This window comes from Astatotilapia calliptera, chromosome 20 (assembly GCF_964374335.1).
Source record: "Astatotilapia calliptera chromosome 20, fAstCal68.1, whole genome shotgun sequence".
Taxonomy (NCBI): domain Eukaryota; kingdom Metazoa; phylum Chordata; class Actinopteri; order Cichliformes; family Cichlidae; genus Astatotilapia; species Astatotilapia calliptera.
The window spans coordinates 14,812,465-14,835,010 of record NC_137441.1 but is presented as its reverse complement, the minus strand read 5'-3'; the positions used below and the strand labels follow the sequence as shown (position 1 = coordinate 14,835,010).

General features: G+C 41.3%; 1 protein-coding gene across 3 annotated transcripts in view; it reads left to right on the top strand.

Annotated features, from left to right (window-relative positions):
- Positions 1 to 22,546, top strand: part of nkain4 (sodium/potassium transporting ATPase interacting 4) — a 52,165-nt gene that overhangs the window by 5,892 nt on the left and 23,727 nt on the right. For all 3 annotated transcript variants that reach the window (XM_080295427.1, XM_026154603.2, XM_026154604.2), the window contains exons 2-4: positions 12,547 to 12,684; positions 13,867 to 13,947; positions 21,906 to 22,106. In XM_080295427.1, the coding sequence (XP_080151553.1) occupies positions 12,547 to 12,684; positions 13,867 to 13,947; positions 21,906 to 22,106 (420 nt within the window). The remainder of the gene's footprint in view (positions 1 to 12,546; positions 12,685 to 13,866; positions 13,948 to 21,905; positions 22,107 to 22,546) is intronic.

Genomic DNA, 22,546 nt, shown 5'->3' with positions numbered 1-22,546 from the left:
ACAGCCTGCCCAACCTATTATAATTGATTAATTCTTTCTGCATTACAAATTGCTCTTCAAACTGCATTAGCTAAATAGAAAAAAGCATTTTTCTAAAAGAAAGTTCACATGCAGAAGCCTATTTCCTTTCAAAAATTGCTGTGTGTGAAACGGGGAGCTCAAAGGTCTGACAGTAAATGACTATAGCTCACAGAGCTCCATTAGTTCAGATAATCTCAGAAATGAAGGTCTTAACCTCATCTTATATTGTCTATGGGCCCATATTCTTTTCGTTTTGAAGGTCATGCGGTTCACCGTAATTAGGTACCGTAGGTGTATGTGTGTAAGTGCTGTGCTTGTGCTGTCAAATAGACCCCCAGTGTTCAATGCTGATTGTGGTCTTGACCCAGGTGCTCTGTTGATTGCTATTCCTGAGCAACCCTCATCCACAGAAGAGCAGTTTCTGACAGGTCATGCCTGACCTGAGCTGGAAAGTTGATTAAACAACAGCTTACAATGAGACACCAAGACAAGGTGACTCCGTAATAAATTCACAGTCACATCGCTGACTTCTGGAGCTCCAATGTGTCATCATCTCACCTTAGAGCTTAATGTAACCTGGGTACTCGGGGATGGGAAGCACTGCTTGAATCTGTAATGAATGTCTTTAGCATGTATCCTTTGTGGAAAGACAATAAGGCTCTGCGCGATCTTCTTTCCCTCTTTTTGTATCCTCCACCCCTCTACCCACCCTGTTTTCTTTTCTCCCCCTGCTGGGATCGCGGGCAGGTTGGAATATGTTTGCATTATTGATTACCATCTAATTTATCAGTGGGGCAACAGTCACTGGAGATTTGGAAGACATACAGATAGAAAGAGGGAGAGAAGCAGGGAGTCAAAAGAGGGGCGGTTGTGGTAGTTCAACCTCTCACCCTAGACCAATTATGAGCATGACCCTCGAGACCTGAGATCTCTACATTTCACTTTCCCCTTCCCCTCTCTTTCATTTTCTTTCATTCTCCGGCCCTCTTTCTGGTGCGCTGTTACCAGGGAAACCTTTACTTATACAATAAGATGCTGAGGAGCCTGCAGGTAATGAAAGCCAGCTTGTCAAAAGGAAGCTTGGTAATGTATGATGCAAATCTGAGTTAGCATGCTGAGAAGGGAGATGAGTGTTAGTAGACAACCTCTGGGCGTTAGACTGCAACGATGATGGCTCACATCCTTTTGTCAGGGCAGCTGTCACTCTAAAGATAACCTTACTTACATGCAGTATGTATCCTCTAACCGTGCCGCAAAAATGTCTGAAATCCAACATTCGAATCAGTATGACCCACCTGGTTTGTTCACAAACTTTATCTGAGAGCAAGAATCAGCTGATCTCAAGCCAACCGTCAGCCGATGGCTTGTCTGATAGCCTTCAACCGACAAAGCCTAACATATTACAGGGAATATTACTTTAGATTGCCTACCGCTGCTTCTGCAAGCCGCTTTGCAGTCCACCTCAATCTCCTCTTCATGCTGTTGTGTCACCAGTTACTGATGCTTTCTCAGTTTTTTTTTTTTTAATGGGTCAGTGTTGCATGTCCCCACATGTGAAGATGAGGAGGTCCCAGTACATAACCATGCTACCAGTGCAGATGGCAATAACAGCCTTCTTTTGAATATAGTAGCCCTGACTGGAGCGGGCATGGTTATGCATTGGTTAGCACTGTTGCCTCATAAGAAGGTCCTGGGTCAAGACCAGACTGAGGCTTTTCTGTGTCTGCAGTGGTTCTCTCTGGGTACTCCGGCTTCCTCATAGTTCCAAAACATCCATGCATGATTCTGAATTGACTGTAGGTGTGAGTTTCTGTGACCCTAACCCTCCAGGGTGTACCTCTCACCCTGTGACAGCTGTCTTAGTCCTCCACCCGCAACCCTGATTCGGACTAAAAAAAAAAAGAATGGTCCTGACTGGAATGTGTTTATAATATACCTCTGTCCGTGATGAGATGTTTAACAGATTAAAGCAGCTAGGTGATGACCTTCACCGTCACGATATTGCTCATGGATGTGAGTTTATAATAATATGAGTGTTTGTCAAAAAACCCATCTCCTTTGTCCCTTGTTGCCCTTTTTACAACTATTTGCAATTTTAATGTCTTCAATTTACTAGACCATTAATTATGTTCTTAGAGAGAAAGCCGTGGACTGGGAAAATGTGACCGTGCACATATGCCCATCCATGCAGAGGCTTGTGCCAGTGTGCCTGTGTGTGTGTGTGTGTGTGTGTGTGTTCCACATCAATGATATTGCAATATTAAGCTATAATGGAGATAGAACTAGAACTATTTGCAAGCCCATTTCTCTCTTTCCATTCCAGTGGTTCCAGTGGTGTCATTTGTTATAGTGTGGCATCGAATAAATTGCTTGGGGAGCACCACAGCTGGGATGACTATCTTGACAGATCATACTCAATTGAATGGCTGCAATGCATATTCATCCCACTCAAATTCCCCCCCACAGTTTTTGGCAGCCTGTCCTTGTTTTACAAGCAGCTGATGACTTCACGGATGTTTTTGCTCTAATTGTGTTTTGTGATCAAATGGTCGGACAGCACGGATGCACGCAGCGTAACTTCCTCTACGGTGGATGAAAGATTACGAGTGATGGTATTATGATGAAAAGAGCAACATTACTGACTCAATTATGGAAAGCAGAGCTGGAGGGTGCAAACTGCTGACAGCTGTTTGCTGTTCTTGACTGCATATTTTTGATGAGAATTTCCTCTGTCGCTGCTAAATTGCCTACTTGTTAACTGGGGCGAAACCTAAACAGCTCTTTGTTAAATCTGGGACATGATGAAGCAGAAGAGCGGAGACGATTGGCTGGTTTAAGCTGCTCCCATTCTTAACTTTTTCTACCATCCCATCTATGGTTGATGTGTTTGGGTTTTAATCACCACTTTATTCTTGTAGTGCTTTTCTTCTATCATCTCCCTAGAAGATGTTGTTACTTTATATTTTTTGCACATGAACCTTTTTTTTAACGTGACCTGATATAATTTATTTCTTTTGGAGATGAAGTAAGATTCAGTCTGCTGTCATTTTTTTCAAGAAAAGCACACATACCCACTAAACTTACATTAAACCTCTGGTCTGAGGCTAAACTCATAAGAGCTGCTACATTTACCTGAAAGATGATGCAGTAAAGTCTCGTTTAACCTTCAATAACGTGAGCATTACTGTCCCTGATTAGCTTAAAAATGTTATCTGAAGGAGGAGAAAGAGGAAGAGATATTGAGCAAGACAGCCATTTACCAGAAACGAGAAGGCTTTCTGGTGTCACAGTGTACACATTTGGGTTATTTCTCAGTGTTAATCACCGAGTCAGCTTCATGACGAACATGTGCTAATTCCTCTCAGTGCTGGCCAATTTTTTCCAGGTGTATTATTCCATTCTCTAAGACTGCATGCATTAAAGGTTAACTATAAAAATATTACCTTACTTGTAACTAAAGATTTGCCAAGAACCTTTGGATGGGCTCAGTACATTTCCACCACGGGGACCAAGGTCTTAGTTAAGTTCTGAGGAAATTATTTTTAGGAATGTCCTGAATACTGTTTCTTTAGGCTCTGGGGCTTCAGTAGTAATCACCATGAAATTTCCAAAGATTAGGTAGGTGATTTTAACATTGCAGCTTCACATTCCTGCCCACTTCAAAACCAGAGAAGCCAAGAGAAATAAAGGTATGCAGAAAACTGATCTTCCATGCCTATTGATGATAGTCTCTCACAGTTGTTGCTTTTTCGTTGAGACAGTATGTCTTGTATGTCTGCTGCGCAAACACTGATTTAAATACATTATAGATTGACTGCTGTCTCATCAAAATCATGTTTAACGTCCATCTAAAAGATTTCTGAGAGTGGATGTAATAATTTTTAAGCAAAGTACAGCAAACTCAAAATAAAAGAAGTACAGGGTGAAGAAACTTCGTAGCAGATGGAGAAATGGAAGTGGGACAACTTTTACCCGTAATGAGGTCAGTGGACAGACAGGCTAAGAACTCTGAGTCTCAGCGTGAACGTATGCTATGAAGTAAGCTTGATTCACTTGAACTGATTAAGCTCAATTACCTGAGCTGGTTGTTGCCTCCAGTCCAGAAGATGTTTAAAACCTGATCCTAAAGCAAACACATGAGAGAGCGAGCACAACAACACAGGGCAGAATCCAAAAAGTTTAAAGTGGTTTGTCACAGTTCAGAGAGAGAGTTAGTTCAAAGCGCTGGCTTTTGTCACGTTTCGTTCAGGAGGGGCAGATTTACGTGCTCCCAGTAGCACTGACAGATTAGCATGTTATTAGTAGTAGGAACACTTACGGTTTTACATATTTCATCTTAAATAAGGTTGATTATTTTTTATATACTTGAAATAGCTTCTTCTTCTTCAAAAAAGAGATGCCCCGAGCACCTCTCTTCCCCTCTCTTTAGCACTGCCACTTAAGCAATTGATATTTAAAGGCACTAGCTTCTCTGTGTTTCATTGTGCAGGCCATATTTCAAACAGTGAAGAAGAAAGTGGCTTATGAAGGCACCCTACCTCTTAATCCCTGTCTCAGCTCTGCTAGACTAGGCACGACCAAGGGCTATCTATCTGTCCAACTCTCCATGTGCCCAATCAAAGCCACACACACACACACATACACACCACCACCACCACACACATACTGAGATTGGCACCATTAGTTACACTGCTACACAAGGACCAGGCAGCCACCAGAGTATAATAACTTTACCCAGGCAAGAGGTGAAAAATTGGATTGTAGAAAGTTTTTGAGAAGTACTTTAGTGCCTGCTGGGAGTCACAGAATAAAAGACAAGTCAGAGCAAAAAAAGAAAAGATATGACAGCCAGCCTCTGATTCATGGTTTGTCCCTGTTACTGTCCTGCTCCTTATTTAGTCTCAGAGTAAAGCATTTTAGTAGTTACCTCTAGTAACAGCAGTTTGGTCGCACTTCATTTAAGCACGGTGTCTTCTTGGAATCACTGAGGTTCATTTGCATATTGACACACAGACCCAAGATGATGTTCGTTTGACTCTAAACCTGGTCTGTTTCGTTTGTTATTCAGGACTGAGTGAACCTGTGAAAAACGTGTTTAAGGATTGTCCTAATCCACATGGAAAGGGTGATTTCCTGTTTCTCTGATCCACCTGTCTCTCAGTTCTTCCAGAAATTCACAAGAAAAGAAAAAAAATACATGAAAATGACATTTCGGATAAAATGTGCAGCAGAAAAGTTTTCTAATTTGCTGTCTCGTCCAGACCCCTTAGACTAGTATCCCCTCAGGGGTATTTCAATACCCAAATTGGCAACCCCTTTAACGGGGCCATGCAGGAACTCATATTTCAGTTATTAGGTGTGGAAAAGTCAAAAAATTAGAAGAAGACAAGCATGAATCTGGACTAGATTTTTTTAATAGTCTGCCATGCTTTGCGCTGACTTTGTCTCTATTCCCAGTAACTTCCAGCAGGCAGGATAGTGCCAGTTAGAGGGCAAGACACACGTGAAACATTAGTGCCTGTTTGAATATTACATACAAATTGGCCCTGTGAGTCTCATTTTATCTGGCTTGCTCTCACTGAGTCGTGTGTTTTTATGCAAGTAAAATCAACCATTAAAGCCAATGAGATAAGAAAACGGGAGATGGCCGAATAAGTAGGAGTTGTCTTTAATTTACCCCTCATATCTCCTGGCTCGCCTCAGTGTTGTCCTTCAGCCTGACAGTGTGAGTCAGAGTTATACGCTTGAACACAGAGGAGTCTGACTCATGCAGCCTAAAGTCATAAAGAATGGACACACGTACACGCACACACACACCTATCCTGATGACACATCTAGTAACATGTTATTAGAGGACATTTCACTGAGGACAAACAGAAAGAGAAACACTGATGTGATCTCTGGTATCTGCAGGCTAAGGTGGGAAGCTGTGGAAATGAGAGGGTCAGCAGTCACCTCTATCTTCTAGCTCGGGGTGGAAATCACACCTAACACCTCACCAGAAATCTGCCCTACTTTCTGGATATCTCGAACTCACGGCAACACGGTTTGAGTTAATAATCATAAACAACTGCCAAGACGGCGCGACACATGTTTCGGTCTCTGTCTGAAACCCCGGTTGGATGCGCAGTCAAAGCACGCTGCCTTTCATTCATTTCAGCCACTTATCTTGAGCACACATACGCGTCTTAATTAGCTCTCAAACGATGCAGATCAAACGTTTTTTTTCTCCCTCAGACAGGTTCACTCTGATCCCCCACATCACTCTTATGTGTGGCTTGCTTCCTTCTTTCCTTCTGTTGTGGCACATTTAAAAGGTGGCGGTGATTGAAATGTCTTTTGGATTTGATATTCACTAGTTTCATATTGGAGAAAATGGGGTCTATAATGTCGGGCTGTGTTCTTTATTGCTCTGTTTGTGTTTGCTCATGTATGCAGACCTCTAGAGACTGAGTATATTTACCAGCTAAGTGAGAGAAGCAGCAGCACTGAGGTCTGTGTTCCTAATTTGGTATTGCATGGCCATGTAATTGACAGCTTTAAATAGATATTAAAAAGCAGAGAAGAGAGAGAACTCAGAATGGACAGTAGTAGAAGTGTGAGGAGTGCTTGTTGCATCCTGCTGCCATACCCATCCCATAATTGGCAGTTATTTATAGTGGGAGGAGTGGTATGTGTGGCCAACATGCTTCTCCACATATACACACCCAAAACCAAAATGCACACTAAGAGTTTCCGTCACCCAAGAGGGAGTCATTTGTGCTTGCGAGAGGTCAGTGGGAGGCTTTTACGGGCCGTTATGTAGCCGGCTCAATATTCCTGGAAGAGCATTGGTATCTTTTGATCAAATTCCACCCCACTCTCCAGTAACCCACTCCCTTTGAATTGTGGGCTAATTGTGCTATATAGCTTTTGTGTAAGTGTGTGTGTGTTTGGGGGTGGGCAAAGGCCTTTCTATCCTTGATTGATTGTTGTCATCTTGGTGTATTATTGAGTTAGCAGCTTGCGTGATAGGGCAACTGCAGCTTCTCAGAGGAGAGGACACATACCAACGCGCACACACCCACACATGCCTCATGCCTATATGATCTTTAATTCAATGACTGGTGGAAATAATTCAGGGAAAAGGTCTATGGCTGTGTGTAATAAATACATCATGGGATCTGAATTATGTTTGTTGGATGGATGGTTTTTATGCTTATTAACTAGACTTCTGTCCCAAGCCGCGACAGCAGTCCATGTCAGATAACATATGTGCTGAGGACAGTGTGTGTGTGTGTGTGTGTGTGTATTTTTACATTAGTAAGCAATATTAAAAAAAAAAAATCAGTGTCAGGATAAGAATTATTAGGAAACAGTTTAGCATTTTGGCTGGCGCCACATTGCAAAATGGATGTCACGGACAACAGATGGCCATGCGGTAAAGCACACTCTGCTTTCTTGTCTATTTCACTCTAAATGAAACTGTATTTTACATCATGAACATCACATTGCGCTAAATAAGGCAAGAGACTGAAAGCTTTAATGCGTGTTTACTGAGGTTATAAATTACATCAGCAGTGAGGTATTTTTTCCATGGACTTCTATATAATCAGACTTCCTTCTGAATCCAAAGGAGTTGACCTCTGTTACTCATTAGAAAAAAATGCAGCGTTAAGGCAATTTCTGTTTGGTGCTGCTTCTGAAACCCAAATGTAACATCCATCTTCTATACGTAAAAGATAAGTACACCAGTTCAGTTCTAAGGTTTTAGTATTAGGACACAATAAAAACAAATTTTGCTTGTTTGGAGCATTCGACTGTCTGTTAACATGATACCAAGGAGAAAAGACATCAGTAATGATCTTAGAGATGCAATTGCTGCTGCCCGTCAATCTAGGAAGCGTTAACAGGCCATTTCCAGACAATTTCAAGTCCATCATTTTACAGAGAGAAAGGAGTGTGTATGTCAGCAAATTCACCCAAAGATCAGAGTGTGCAACACTGCACGCTGTGCGACCCAACAGCAACAATTCTGACTCTACAGACCTCAGTTAGCATGTGAAATGTTGACGGTTATGACAGTATAATTAGAAAAATACTGACCAAATATGCTTTGTTTAGAAGGAGAAAGCCTCTTGTCTCTAAAAAGAATATGGCTTAGGTTTACAAAGTTTAATGTGAACAAACAACAAAACATTTGAAACAATGTCCTTTGGATAGTCAAAACCAAAGTGGAGATGTTTGCCATAATACGCATCACCACATCTGGAAAAGCAAACAGCACATCAGGATTCAGGCTTGTTTGGCAGCCACAGTCATTGAGTTGATCATGAACTCTTCTGTTTACCATTTGTTTGACAGCTAAAGCAGCAGGATAATTATGCAAACCAAAGGGTTTGCAAATCTACAACAGACTGGCTGTAAAAGAAAAGATTTAAGGTGTTGCAATGGCCACATTCAAAGTCCAGACCTCAACTTGACTGAAGTGCTGTAGGAGCTTAAGAGAGCTGTGCAGAAATAAATGCCTGCAAACCTGAACTGAAGCCACGTTTTAAAGAATTGTGGGCCAATATTCATCCACAGCGACGTGAGAGACTGATAAAGTCATACAGGAACAGCAGCTTATTGCTACTAAAGGTGGTTCGCCAAGCTGCTGAATCATAGGGTGTACTTTTTCCTCACTGCTTCTGCATTTTGCGTAGCTTAAAAAATGACACACAGCCATTTATCATGTGTTGTTGTTCATCTTATGTCTAATTTAAACCTGGTTTTGTTGTGTTTTTATTTTACGTTGTTATGCATAAAACCTTAGAACTGAAAGATGGTAGACTTGACTGCAGTCTGTGTTCTCTAAACCGACAGACACGCTAAGTTTTAATGAAGAAAATATCTAAAATTACCTCGTGACTTTTCCTCATTCTTTTAGCCTTTTCAGAAATTGTGCCAAGCACACGCAGATAAGACCCCGGGGCTATTTTCACTTATCTAGCCAAAGAGAATAAAAGCTGGTTAATAGAATTTGATCTCTTTTTTTTTTTCTTCCACCAGGATTAGCGCACAACATTTTGGGGGAGCTGTATCATCTGTTCTTCCCGTTATTTCTTTTCTTCTCCACCCCACCCACATTTCACTCCCCCACTTAGATAATTATTTTGAGATCAAGGGTGCTCGGGGAGTTCGGAGTAACATATAACTAGATGAAAAATATGAGAAGTCAATTTGTTCTTATTTCAGATTTTCTTGCAACAGTAATAAAGCTCAGTTTTAACCTCAGGGAGAATCCTGGCAAAAAAAATATAGCGCAAGTAACCGAGAGCAGAACAAATATAAAGTGAATACTGGATAAACAGACCAAAGCAAAAAGTTTTGCAATCTTAACTTCCTCTCAACTGAAAGGACAAGAGAAATGGGAGAAAAAAGAAAAAAAAACGTATAACAAAATGTCAGGCTTTCCCTGTGGAGCTGAGGAAGGCTGACAGGGAGATGGGATATACCTCACACCACCATACAATGGGCTAATATACAGGGTATCATTAGGCAGGAAAGGAGTGCAAGATACTTCAAAGTGCAGCTCCTTCAATACTCCTGCATGTGATTGGCTGCAGGACTTTGTGTTCATCGGCCTGGAGCACAAGCCTGGATAACTAGAGCTGATATCCATCCTGCCACATGAGAAGTACAGCGCATTAATTCATTTAACCATTACACAATCAATTATGGATTTAAAAAAGCTGCTTTTTAGAAAGTCATCTGTATCAACTTCAAGAGCCTGTTTTAAAAAGCTCCTTTAAAACCACAAACAGTACATGTTTGCTTGTCTTCCATTAAGTTTATTATTAAAATTTAAAATTTATTATTGATCGGCCTGAGGTATCGCATTAAAATCATTGATCAGGCTTAAAACTGGGTCTCTTTCATGTTTGATTGTAGCCAGTGTGATGCAGGAGTAGCACTTGATTCTTATTAACCTTCTCTTATGTCTTCACAAAATAGGGAGGGATTAATTCAGATATTTATCCAGACGTGCATCTAAAAGTCATAGCTGAATTATAACTCCAATAATGGGGTCTGGGTCAAGCCGGCAAACACTTCAAACAAATTAACTGCAGCCTATAGCTGCATCTAATTTTTGCTGAAGTCCTCATGCATCAGTTTTATTTAGCTCTCTAACCGTGACCCAGAGCTGGCCAGAAGATCTATGACTCCTGATTTTATTCATTCCCTCCAGGCTTTCTCAATTCTGGGGATAGACAGAAGTTATCAGGAGAGTTGGGGGGGCTCAGTCGTCTTGCATTAGCATATGTTGTTTGTGATTTTTTTTTTCCCCTTTATCCTTTCCCATCTCTCTGAGTTTATACCATGTATTTCAAATTCAAATTCAAATTTTATTTGTCACACACACACAACCATAAGCAGTATGACATGGGGGTGAAATGCTTGTAGCTGTACAATGCCCGACCATTAAATGACAGAAAAAAAGTTTTACAATATTTACAATTTACAGTTTACTACAGAATTTACAAATTAACTTAGGAATTTACAGTAAAGAATGTGCAAATAGCAGAAGAGATTATAAAGATTATAAATTATAGGAATTATAGGAAATTTGTGGTGGTGCGTGTGGTGATGTGACGTGTGTGAGAGTCCAGTCTTATAGTGACGTGTGTGGGAGAGTCCAGTCCTACACCTGGTTCAGGGCCCGAATAGCCTGGGGGAAGAAGCTCCTCCTCATTCTCTCTGTTTTGGCCTTAAGGGAGCGGAAGCGCTTCCCAGACCTCAACAGTGAGAAGAGTCCATTGTTGGGATGGGAGAGGTCCATCATAATCTTCCTAGCTTTGGACTTACACCGCTTGGTGTAGATGGACAGCAGGTCAGGGAGCTCTGATTGAATAATGCGTTCGGCTGAGCGCACCACTCTTTGCAGATCTCGTCTGTCTTGCTTGGTGCTGTTCCCAAACCAGGTGCAGATGTTTGCCGTCAGGACGCTCTCGATGGTGCAGGAGTAGAAGTTCTTGAGCACCTTCAGTGGCAGATGGAAGTCTCTAAGTCTTCTGAGGAAGAAGACTTAGAGACTTAGACCCCAGCATTTGCCCGATCTGTCTCAGTTTTCCAGCCATCTTTTCTTGTCTGTTGTCTTATTTTCATGTGCATGAAAAGTGCAGTTCGTGGGGATGTTCGTTGACTTTGGCATGGTAAGGCTTGATGCAGTTCACTCACCTCTCCCTTTTGTCACTTCACACCCTGCCTGTGGACTTATTCCCCTCGTTCATTTTTAATTATCACTCAGTGTTTGATCTTCTCCCTCCCCTCCCTGTTACAATGTCTCATTGAGTTTCTAGTAACATTTCCATTACATCAAGGAGCGCAGCCACCGTGGTGTATGGAGTGTGGTGTGTGTGTGTGCTTGATGGGTTCTTCCTGTCTTTGAGGCAGCAACAAGATTTCTCCCTCTCTCATCCATCTTCAAGCGCTTGGCTGTAAATGACATGTCAGCACCCAACGAAACACATCATTGGTTGAGACACACATGCACACACACACACACACACACACACACACACACACACACACACACACACACACACACACACACACACACATTGGGAATGGAGTGGAATTGGATTGGCAATGGAATTTTAATTAAGCGGTTTGCACCCTCTCCCTGTATTTTCCAGCAAATGGCATGCTAATTGCGTTGATGCAAATAGGGCCTGCTACTCTTGAAAGTTCAGCTTGCTTTGTTTTGTGTTTTTTTTTTTTTCATGTCACAAAATACTGCACAGAAAGATTGGAGCTACAAAGAAAGGTGAAAGAGACTGATGTCCTCTTCAAACAAAAAAGAAGAAATAAAGCAAAAACCAAAGACATCATACTAGAACAAATCTTTGTTTAAACGTAACTAGCCTTAAAACATTATTGATGCAGGACTAAGAATGATTACTGTACTGGGAAAACTGTGGAATTTCTCTTCTTTTTTTAAAAATTGTAGATGGTTTTACTTTTCTTGTGCATGTGAATATTCGTTGTTGTTTGTAAGCACATACCGTAAGCTCACTGCAGTGGTATTATTAAGGAAGGCCCACACCTCCCATAAAGATCCCAGAGCATTCTCTTTCCTGGCAGGCATTGGCAGAAAGGTTGGAAATAGTGATCTAGTCCATGGCTCAGCAGGGGCTGAATCAATAAATCTGTCATTGTTTATTTTATAAAACTTCTGCCCCCCCACCACCACCACCCCACCCTGGGTGCTTCCATCGTTTGAGGCTAAACTCTCAAGCTGTTCATGTCAAGTGGCTCAGTGTCTCCTTTGAGGGAGACACATGTTGTCTTCAATAAACCAAGAGCAGCACAGGCTTGTAGTGTTTATCTTGATTCTTTATTATTATTAATTATTGCCCGTTGGTGTTTTCCAGATTTAAGTAATCAGGTTTCATTTCTTGCAGTTCCCTGCAGCCTCGAGAAAGACGGTTTTCTTCCATTGCATGTTAACCTGACTTTCTTCTTCTTCTTCTTCTTCTTCTTCTTCTTCTTCTCACCCTTTAGGTGTTGGCTTTAGAAAGACAGGTCTTTGACTTCCTTGGTTACCAGTGGGCCCCCATCCTCGCCAACTTCTTCCACATCATCATCGTTATCCTCGGCCTCTTTGGCACTATCCAGTACCGGCCACGCTACATTGTAGTGGTGAGTGCACATAAATAAATCACATTTGTCTTGCAGTTCAGTTGAAACTCTGTACAGTCTCTCACATAATCCTATTTTTTGTTGGGGTTTTGCATCACTTTGCGTCTGCTCTCTGTCTGTGCATGTACCATACCTCGGACATGTTGTTGCTTTTCAGTTGTGCTGCACTCTTTTGTGCATTGTGCGACACCCTTAAATCACTCTAATCCCTTGGTAATTAGGCCTAATTAAAGGGGGTGGGATCTTGAGGGGGTGGTGGGCCACTAAGGAGCTCATCAGATTTATACACGGCTTCAAGTTTGGGGACAGAGAAGGTCGTTCTTTAAAGCGCAGTGGAATGCATATGCAGCTTGTTCATTACTTTGCCAGAAAGCACCACTACAAGGCTTTATAAATGCACTTTTACGCACGTCGGTTTTTATTTGACAACGTAACGTTCATCTAAGGCATTAAAAGCCTGTTCTGAGCAGCATTAGTGGAAGCACAGATGGCGATGTTAATGACAGGAAAAGACTGGAGGAGTGTGCAACAGATACAGAGAACAGAATAAATAAAGAGAGGCAGGGGAGGATAGATTGAAGCCACGCAGGATAAAATGAAGACACAGAGGAAGCAGGAATTGAAGGGAGGGGAGGAAGGAGGAAAAGTTTCAGCCATTGTCTATTGTCAGATGGAAAATGGAAGAGTGCAAGCTAAGGGGTTCCAAGATCTAACACGAACATTTTTACAGGGGCGCTGATTTGCCCTTTACTCTTTCGCTGACATTTTAAACACACAGTTCATCATGAGTCAGAGGATTTGACAATCTTCACTGTGATGAGTCTGTCAGTGAATACCGCTCAGTAGCACTCTATAGCTGTCAACAGTTGGCTGTCTAAGCGTACAATTTTAGAAGTGGTTTAGTTTTGAGCTTCACTCAGCTCTTAAAAACCTGCAGCCCCCTTAGGGCTCAGATAGACTTGCTGAACTTACTGGCATCATGAAGAAAAAAAAGAGGTCTTCCATATAAATTTGTGTGTGTATAGTGTCTGCATGTGTATAGAGCTATGTAGGTTTGAAAGCCCAGTGGCCACAACCTTTTCTTTGTTTACTACCTTATTCATCCAGCCTGTCATTTATTTTGAAACTGTCATATTGTCTTCAATTTTCCCTGCAGCTAAACAGTTTTTTATTCCCCTCCAGTACACGGTATGGGCCGCGATCTGGGTAGCCTGGAACGTCTTCATCATCTGTTTTTACCTGGAAGTAGGAGGCCTGTCCAAGGTGAGAATGTCAAAATTCCAGCCTAGCTGTTTTCTCAGGATCTTCCTTCATGTGTCTTCGTCCCATTGAAGCGTTACTGTTTGTGCCTGAGATAAATGTTTGTTATGTATGTGCACATGCAGGTGGATGGAAACATTCCCACTTTTTTTAATTAATTATTAAAAAATGTGACTTGTAAGATGTACCCCTAATACTTTCTGAGTACTAAATAAAAGCGTAACATAGTAGCCAAACCTGGTCAGTAAGCCAGCTAGCAACGAAATTATGAGAGAGAAAGGGCCGGGAATATACATTCAAAATGCGAGTGATGGTGTTGTTTGAAATCCATTGTAGCACTGATGATAAACCAAAAATAAAAATCACAAGTTAACTTGCCAGATATATTTATATAACTGACCCATAGAATATGGGTAAAACGCCCATGCGCAGTGCCTTTGTTTTCATATGCACATGGCGGAAAAAAAGCATGGCGGCGACAGAGAATGTGAAGGGCAAAAGCGGATCGTTGAATGAAACAGATGAACCACAATTGGTTTGTAAAAATGGTGCCAACTTCAGTAGTGTGGAACTGGTTTCGTTTTCATCCGTCAGATACCCACCAAAGCACAGTTTTTGGTAGAACATGCAAGCGGGCCGAAAAACCTGGGGCTGCACAGCGTCAACGCATTAGCACCGTCCAGTAGGGCTGTTCGATATAACGATATATATCGGATGACGATATAAAAACGTCTATCGTTTCATTTTACGCTATCGTTTGTTTCGTGGTGTCGCAAAATAAACTGTTTACGGCAATATTTTTTCATCGTTTTGATGGCCACTGTAGTGGCTATATTAATTTCTTAAAGTTCTCTCTTTCTCTTATATTTAATATAACCACACTACAGACGGACAAGCGCCTGTTTTTATGCGTTGTCGTTAGCAACAACAACGGTAACACCATTGCGTGTCCGCTTGTTTATGTTCCACATAAACCTTTCACAATAAAGCTCAAGATCCTGTTGAGACTTTTCAAAATAAACTAAATCACATGAAAGAGCAGATTATTTACGGATGAGAAGTAAAAAAGAGCCGCCAGGTGCTAAAAAATAAACCTTCGACTCAAACGTTAGAACAGGCTTTTCCCCGCAGCACGCTGTGTAATAAATACTCACAAAGAAAACGGCGGCCGCTACAACTTAAGTCTAGAAATGTATAGTTTCATGCATCTGTTAAAACACTCAACTCCAGCTACATGACGCGCAACTGGAAACACTTCTCGCAAGTCGAGCTGCCCGAGATTCACAGAATTTACAGAAAATGTTACAATTTTGTGATTTATATCGTTATCGGACGATAGAATTCTTATATCGGGATATGAGATTTTGGTCATATCGCACAGCCCTACCATCCAGCCCCACGCACGGGCCGATCCGCGTTAGCTGGCTAACGGAGATTTGCTGTGTTAACGCGCTTATGGCGTTAGCGTCATTTTAATGAGATTAACGCTGACAGAACTAGTTTAATACGACTTTGGCAAGCTACGAAGCTGCAACTCTTGATGGATTGTTGGAGCATTACGGCTACCGTAGTCAGGAGCCTGGTGGATTAATACGTACTGTGCTTCAACATAATATTACCGTATTGTGTGTGTTTAACCTCCGTTAAGTTTTGTGGATATTATACATGGTTATGCAGAGGGTATGTTTCCACTGGAAATGCCTTTTGGTTAAACTGTCAGCAAGGAATTTGCTTTTGCACTGTTAAATTTTTATATAGCTTTAATGCACATAAAAAACAGCTGCTTGTTTAAGTGAAAATACAAGAGTTTCTGCACAATGAGCTATAATGTGTACATATGCCTCACTTTAGTTATGTTACCAGATGCAGACCTGGACGTCTTGAATCCTTGCTTTCTTTCCTTTGCTTTTGTTTAAGGCCATTAAAATTTTTTGCATTTCTTTTTTGTTGACGCTTTTGTTCTGCAGGTGTTCAGTTTGAGTTGTTCAGTCTGGTACAATCTGTGTTGATATGATGAGCAGAGAGTGGGTTAAATCCTGTAAGGGTAACTGTCAGGTTCTGGTAGGTGTGTTCTCTAACCATGTTGGAAGGCATTTGTTTTCAAAAACCACACTTAGATAAGGTTTAAAATCTTATTTTTGTTATTCCACTCGAGGACAGAGGGTGAAATCTCTGTGAAAGGCTAGCTAATTAAATTTTTAGTGTTTTCAAATTTGAGGTTTGATTACAAATTCCAAAAGAGAAAGGGTGCAGTTGTCCTGAGAGCCAGGACAGATGAAGGCAAAGATGGTTCTCTGGAAAAGAAGCCACAATAAAAGCCTCAAGTAATAGTTTTCCTGAAAATGATTCAGCTTCCTTTTGACCTTGTGCCAGTGCTGTTGCTTTATTGCACCATGCAGGCTGCACCTATAAGAATTGTTGCCATGTAATATAAAAGCATAATTAAGGCTTCTTGAGCTTTATCGGCACTGAACACATATTTCAGCTTTAATTAGATATGATGCATTGCCGCCAGGTCTTTTCTGCCTGAACAAGCCCGAAGGCCTTGGTGAGAATAACAGTGAAGGCAGAGTAAACACAATTACTTGCAGTGTATAATGAATGTGTGACACAGCCATCTATGAATCCACTCTCTGAACAAATCACTCCCTTGAGGATTCTGTACAATATTCACCCACAACAGCAACACCCCCAGCATGTGTGTGTGCATGTATGTGTGTGTTTTCTTATATTTGGCTGGTGCGTTTCTGTCGACCTGTGGGTTACCCTGCTGTGTTTCAAGTGGAAGCTTAAATGTAATAGGTAAATAATCAGGAACAATCCCTCCCAAAGCAGTGTGAAACCCACACACATGCATACTTTTGAGTTCTCTGTGGCTGGATCCCCTGTGGTTCCTCAGCACAGATCAAATTGGTATTCAACCAGACAAAGGCAAGTGTTTGGGTTGTCACCTTCACTCTACCCCCCTCCTCTTTCCCTCTTTCTCCAAGTGTTTTCACTTTGTTCATTGTGCCTTTGAGAGATATATATAGATATCTATATATAGATATACATACATACATACATACATACATACATATATATAAAAAATATTTTTTTATTTATTCTAAACTTATAAAGCCTAGAAAATGCAGCTCCTCTCCACTCCACTTCACTTCACTAATGGGTAGCTTGTCCAGTTGCAGGCTTGACCGTTGAGAATAATGAATTCTTGTCGGCAGTGTTCATCTGACACCTGCTCAGACAGCCAAAATGAGTTTCAGAAACACCTTCCCAGGCAGGCTCTGGCGACTTTGTCATTGTGTGATAGTCCTTGGCTCCATCAATTGTGTCTGTCTCTCACTGCGAATGTCTTTGTGCGTCCGCTGGGTGTGCGTGTGGCGGTTGTGATTTTTTTGCATGGTTCCTGCTAGAATAATGAGGCTTGTAGGGGACAGCTGCTCGGGGCTGAGGCTGGGCATTAACCCGACAGATGGAGCCGGCCTGGGCTCCAAGCTCTGCATATGGTGGCCAGGAGAAAGGCTGGCTAATGGAGCACACACACGCACACAACCATATCCCATGCACACATGCATGGCCAAACTTGACACACAGGACCCTAACACATTTTATCATAAAACAGCGTCAGCTAATTTTATCTGGCTTGCTCTGAGTGATGTTGACAGAACTTTACTGGAGGGTGTGCATGTGTTTGTGTGAGTGGTGTGTGCTAGCCAGACCCTCAAAGTGAGGGGGCAGGTTGTCAGAGTCATATGCCACATGCTCTGTCACCTCCTATTGATCCCTTATCCCCTCCCCCATGGTACAGCACAGACTGACAGACAGACCCCTGCTACTCTGCACGCACCTCTGTTTTAAAGAGTCCCTGGTCATTCACAGTCTTAATTCTCTCTCATGCTTTGCACACGAGACACTGGTTCACAGAAAATTGACATTTTACCCTTTTTTTCTGAATTTTTTTCAGAGGGGTTGTACATAAAAATGGCAGTGTCCAAATTAGTTGGACCACACATTAAAAAGACTTCAGCCAGCCAGATGTCTAGTACAAAATCTGTGTAATGTTCAATTTAACTCATAAAGGAAACATTTTGTCCTGACTCATTCCTGGCAGCTTAAATCAAACCTGTAGATTTAACGCAGCTCAGATAGTGTCCAAACCTGCAGACACTGTCCGAAATTGACATGTGACTAATATTGCCTAATACTTACAGTAAATACTTTCCTAATCTTAGTTTTATCTGGTCTGAAAGTGAAAGGACAATTATTTATTCTTCCTGTAAGAATAAAAGTGCTGCACAGTAGAGAAATCTGAAAACTCTACTTTTGTGTTTATCATAAATATGCCTACCTCTGTGATCGCTTAATTTATTTTGACGAAAGCAGCTGATCACAAATTACAGTTTTTGAGCTTTTGTGATGTTCAGTCTGTTGTCCGTTCTTCTGCAATTCACAAAAATCCCTGCTCCTCCTACAGCATTGGACAGATGTTAGTCAAATGGGATTAAGTTCTCCTTTATGTGACTGTGTGTGAGCTCCCTCGACTTCCCATTAGTTTTGGTTTTTTTTAAATCAATTTTTAGTGTTTTTTTTTCTCCTCTATTTTCTTATCTTAAAACAATAACTCGGACAAATTTTCATACCGATCCACCTTAGTGTGAACGGAGCGTGAAACTTTACCCTCTGCCTCTCTCTGTCACTCATCCCCAGCACGCACTGTGTCTGCTGACTGTGTTTTAGAGATGATAGAAGACCACCGCGAGCACTTTCTTTCCAGCTCATGAATCAATATGCGGCTCACGGTGTGTGCTCACGGTTGTGAAATTTAAGTAAATTCGAGACTAATCAGAACTAGAAGAATCTAAAGCATCTAAGCAGGTTTATTTCCCCAATGCGATCACTCAAGCATAGTTTCTAATCTTTTTATTTCACAAACGACAAATTAAATAAGAGCCTAATCATTTCGACGTTTAGCCTCATAGACTGCCTCGTGTTCCTAGTATTCCTCTAACAGAGCTGTCTCTAAATCTCTATTGACTTTTGTTAGAGAAAATAGTTTGAGTAACATCAGTAGACTAATTTTAAATCTATGATATGGGGGGATTGATTTCTGCTTTGGGGTGCTGGAAGCATAACAATAACACTCCTGACAGTAAGTTGCCCAAAGCCTCTTCAGTATCGACTGCTGACGTAATGCAGTTGTGAGCATGGCTACAGCTGGGATAGGGATGGTTCCCTTCGCTTGCAGGATCCATCAGTGGCATCTGTCAAGTCATTAGTCCTCACAATCCTATCTATTGACCTTCAGCTGTCCTTGTTTTTGTGACTGTTGAGAAAATGACAGAATGATGGCAAAATAAAATAAGAAACTGAGGGGGATGATAGGTAATCTACAAGAAGAAAGAGTGATAATATCAGCATCATGATTAATATTTTTCTGACTCCTTGAAGACTTTGCTACTGACTGCACAGATGGATTGGTGTTTATGTGGCACTTTTCTGGTGTTATTGACCACTCAACGTGCTCTAACACTGCGAGCCACATTCACACACTTTTTTTTTTTGTGCTTTCTTCTATGCACGCAAATGCCTGTCTTAGGTGCACATTTAGATTTGATATCTTGGCATGTGGACTACAGCTTCTGGGGACTGGAACCCCTAAACATCTGAATCCTGAGCCGGAAGATCGGTGTTCCTGAGCCAGTTCTGCCCCTGCTCTTATAATCTGGTTATATTATGATGTATGTGTTGTTGATGTGTCCATGTATGTGCCAGTGGGGGTTGATAGGAATCAGATGTTTCCTGACAGCACTTGGCAACGTTAATAATGCATGTCTTGTCACTGAGGGGCAGATGCAAGGTTAGATTGCTGTATCGGGGTATTGATTTGTGTGTGTGTTTGGTTGTGTGTGTGTCCATGAGCTCATATGGTTGTGTAAAAATTGAGCAACACCGTGCAGACTTCTATGCATAAAAAAGTTTTCTCCAAAAGCTGCAGTATTGCTGTAGTATGGCTTAAGAATTTATAAACCTCACATAAACAGCAGATCTCCTGGCTGAGACTTATGCACATATTAATAATATTTAGTTCAGCCAAATTCTGAAATATTATTTGTCTAGTCCGGCAGTTGTTTTTGATTTTACTCGATTAAATGTAGGATATAAGCCTCTGAAGATTTCTCTGTTCAACCCAAGACAATTGAGGTCCAGAGAGAGGAGTGCATTTTTAAGATGTCAACAGAAAGATGGCATTAATATTATCATTTATGCTGTTTTTTTTTTTCTTTTTCAGAAAGTAGTTCCATAAAAAGGGACTGAGATGTTTCCAAGTTATCCTGAGAAACAAGCAGCTTCTGGAAAGGCACATAGATGATTTGAAATTATGACATTTTTAATGTTTTTAAACTATAAATGCTATTTTATTTACGTCAAATATAGTGATGGAAGCAGACATTTGAAAAAATAATGCAAACAATAACTGTTTACATGGAGAGATCGCACTTTTTCTAAGTGGTAGAATGTGTTTTTTGGTATGACAAGTTCAGTCCACTCAGTATATAATGCCATGAAAATGTGCTCATACTAAATACCTGACATACATGTGATGTACGGTCACTTATTGTATTAGATGAATGTGTTCATCTGTGTGCAGACATGGTCACGACAACCTCCTGAAGTTCAAATCCAAGTATGAAAGAAAGGTGATTTAAGTGACATGTGACACACAGTGACACGGTTGTTGGTGCCAGACGAGCTGGTGTGAGTATTTCAGAAACTGCTGATGTACTGGGAAGAGAAATTATCTAGTGAATGGTAGTTCTTTGGGAGGTTGTTCTTAGTTAAGGACAGAGATTAGAGGAGAATGACTAGACTGCTTGTTTTCACAATTTGACATAAAAAAAATGAAATCCATTCTGGATTGTATCAAAGTTTAAGAGTAGTGGTGATGTAATGGTGTGGGGGATATTTTTTGGCACACTTAGACCCCTTAGTACTAACTGAACATCATGTAAATGCAACAGCCTATCTGAGTCTTGTTGCTGGCCATGTCCATTCCATTTAAGACAACAATATACCCATCTTCTTATGGCTACTTCCAGCAGGATAACACGCCATGTCACAAACTCAAAACACACACACTGGTCCAATGTACTCAAATGGCCTCCACAGTTACAAGATCTCTATCCAATAGCTTTGGGGTGTGGTGGGATGGGAGATTTGCATCAGATCTGCAGCAACTGTGTAATGCATCAATATAAACCAAAATCTTTGAGGAATGTTTCCAGCACCTTGTTGAATCTATGCTACAAAGACTTAAAGCAGATCTAAAAGCATCAGTTGGTCTAAACTGGTACTAGCAGGGTGTACCTAATAAAGTGGTTGATGAGTGTACCTTCGCAATCCCTTCAATGCTACAGCGAGGTCAAAATTTAAGAATTTTTGCACTAAAACGTTAGTGTTGAGTTATTTGGTGGATTGCCTTCAAATGAACCAGATGCTCTGCAGCTGGATGAAGTGTAATAATTGTCACCACTATGTTTGCCTGAAGGGTTTTTTAAACCACATTTTCCTGGTTGTGATTTTCTATTAGTCAAAGCTGCACTGGCATAACGTTGACATGCTAGCACACTAAGGAAAGACGGTGAACATGTTGTTATATTGTGTTTTGAGAACCAGCTCAATGCAGCGCTAACATAAGTAAGGCTTTGGAGAGTCATTAGCAGTCTAAAGATGCTTGTCTGTAATTTTATGAACCAACCCTTTCAGCAAAGGATTACAATCATAAAAAGTCTTCCAACAGCTTCTGTAAGTTTCCAAAGTTAAGCTCCCTGCCTTTTGAGCATCGGTGCTTTGGTTGCTTTGAAAGCCAGCCTTGGTTTCCTTATAAAAAATACATGAATGTGCTTAATAACTAAAGAATACAGTCCTAGCAAAGAAGTTAATGTTTTTCCTTCTCCTTCCAGGACAGTGACCTGCTAACATTTAACATCTCAGCTCATCATTCCTGGTGGAGTGAACATGGCCCCGGCTGTGTGCGGAGAGAGATGCCACAGGCTCCTGGGGTCCATACCACGGAGAGCCACTCCTACATCACTGTCATGGGCTGCTTCGTGGACTATCAGTACATTGAGGTCATGCACAGTGGGGCACAGATTCTTGTTGCTGTGAGTACAAGTTAACAATACCCGCTGACATTATGCACATTAAAATACCGTTCATACGCTGAGTCTAGATGGCCAGGACTTCATTGTATCACAGTAAGTTGGATATCTGTGAGTTAAATGTGAACAGAATAGAAAGGAAGGTGATGTTTTTGTCTTACTTTAAGCTTAAGTTATTTTGTCCGGGACAGCTTCCTCTGCCCTGGTCTCCAAATGAAAAATTGCTCAGTTGTTTTGTCTGCTGAGGCTCAGACTTGCCAGATGCTAACAGGTTACTCAAACACTGGAAGGACTGTTATTGTTCTCTTTATAAGCTCTGTATCAATTCGCCAAAAACTCCCATCCTGCCAGCATGGACATTCTCTCACACACACACACACACACACACACACACACACACACACACACACACACACACACACACACACACACACATATATGAC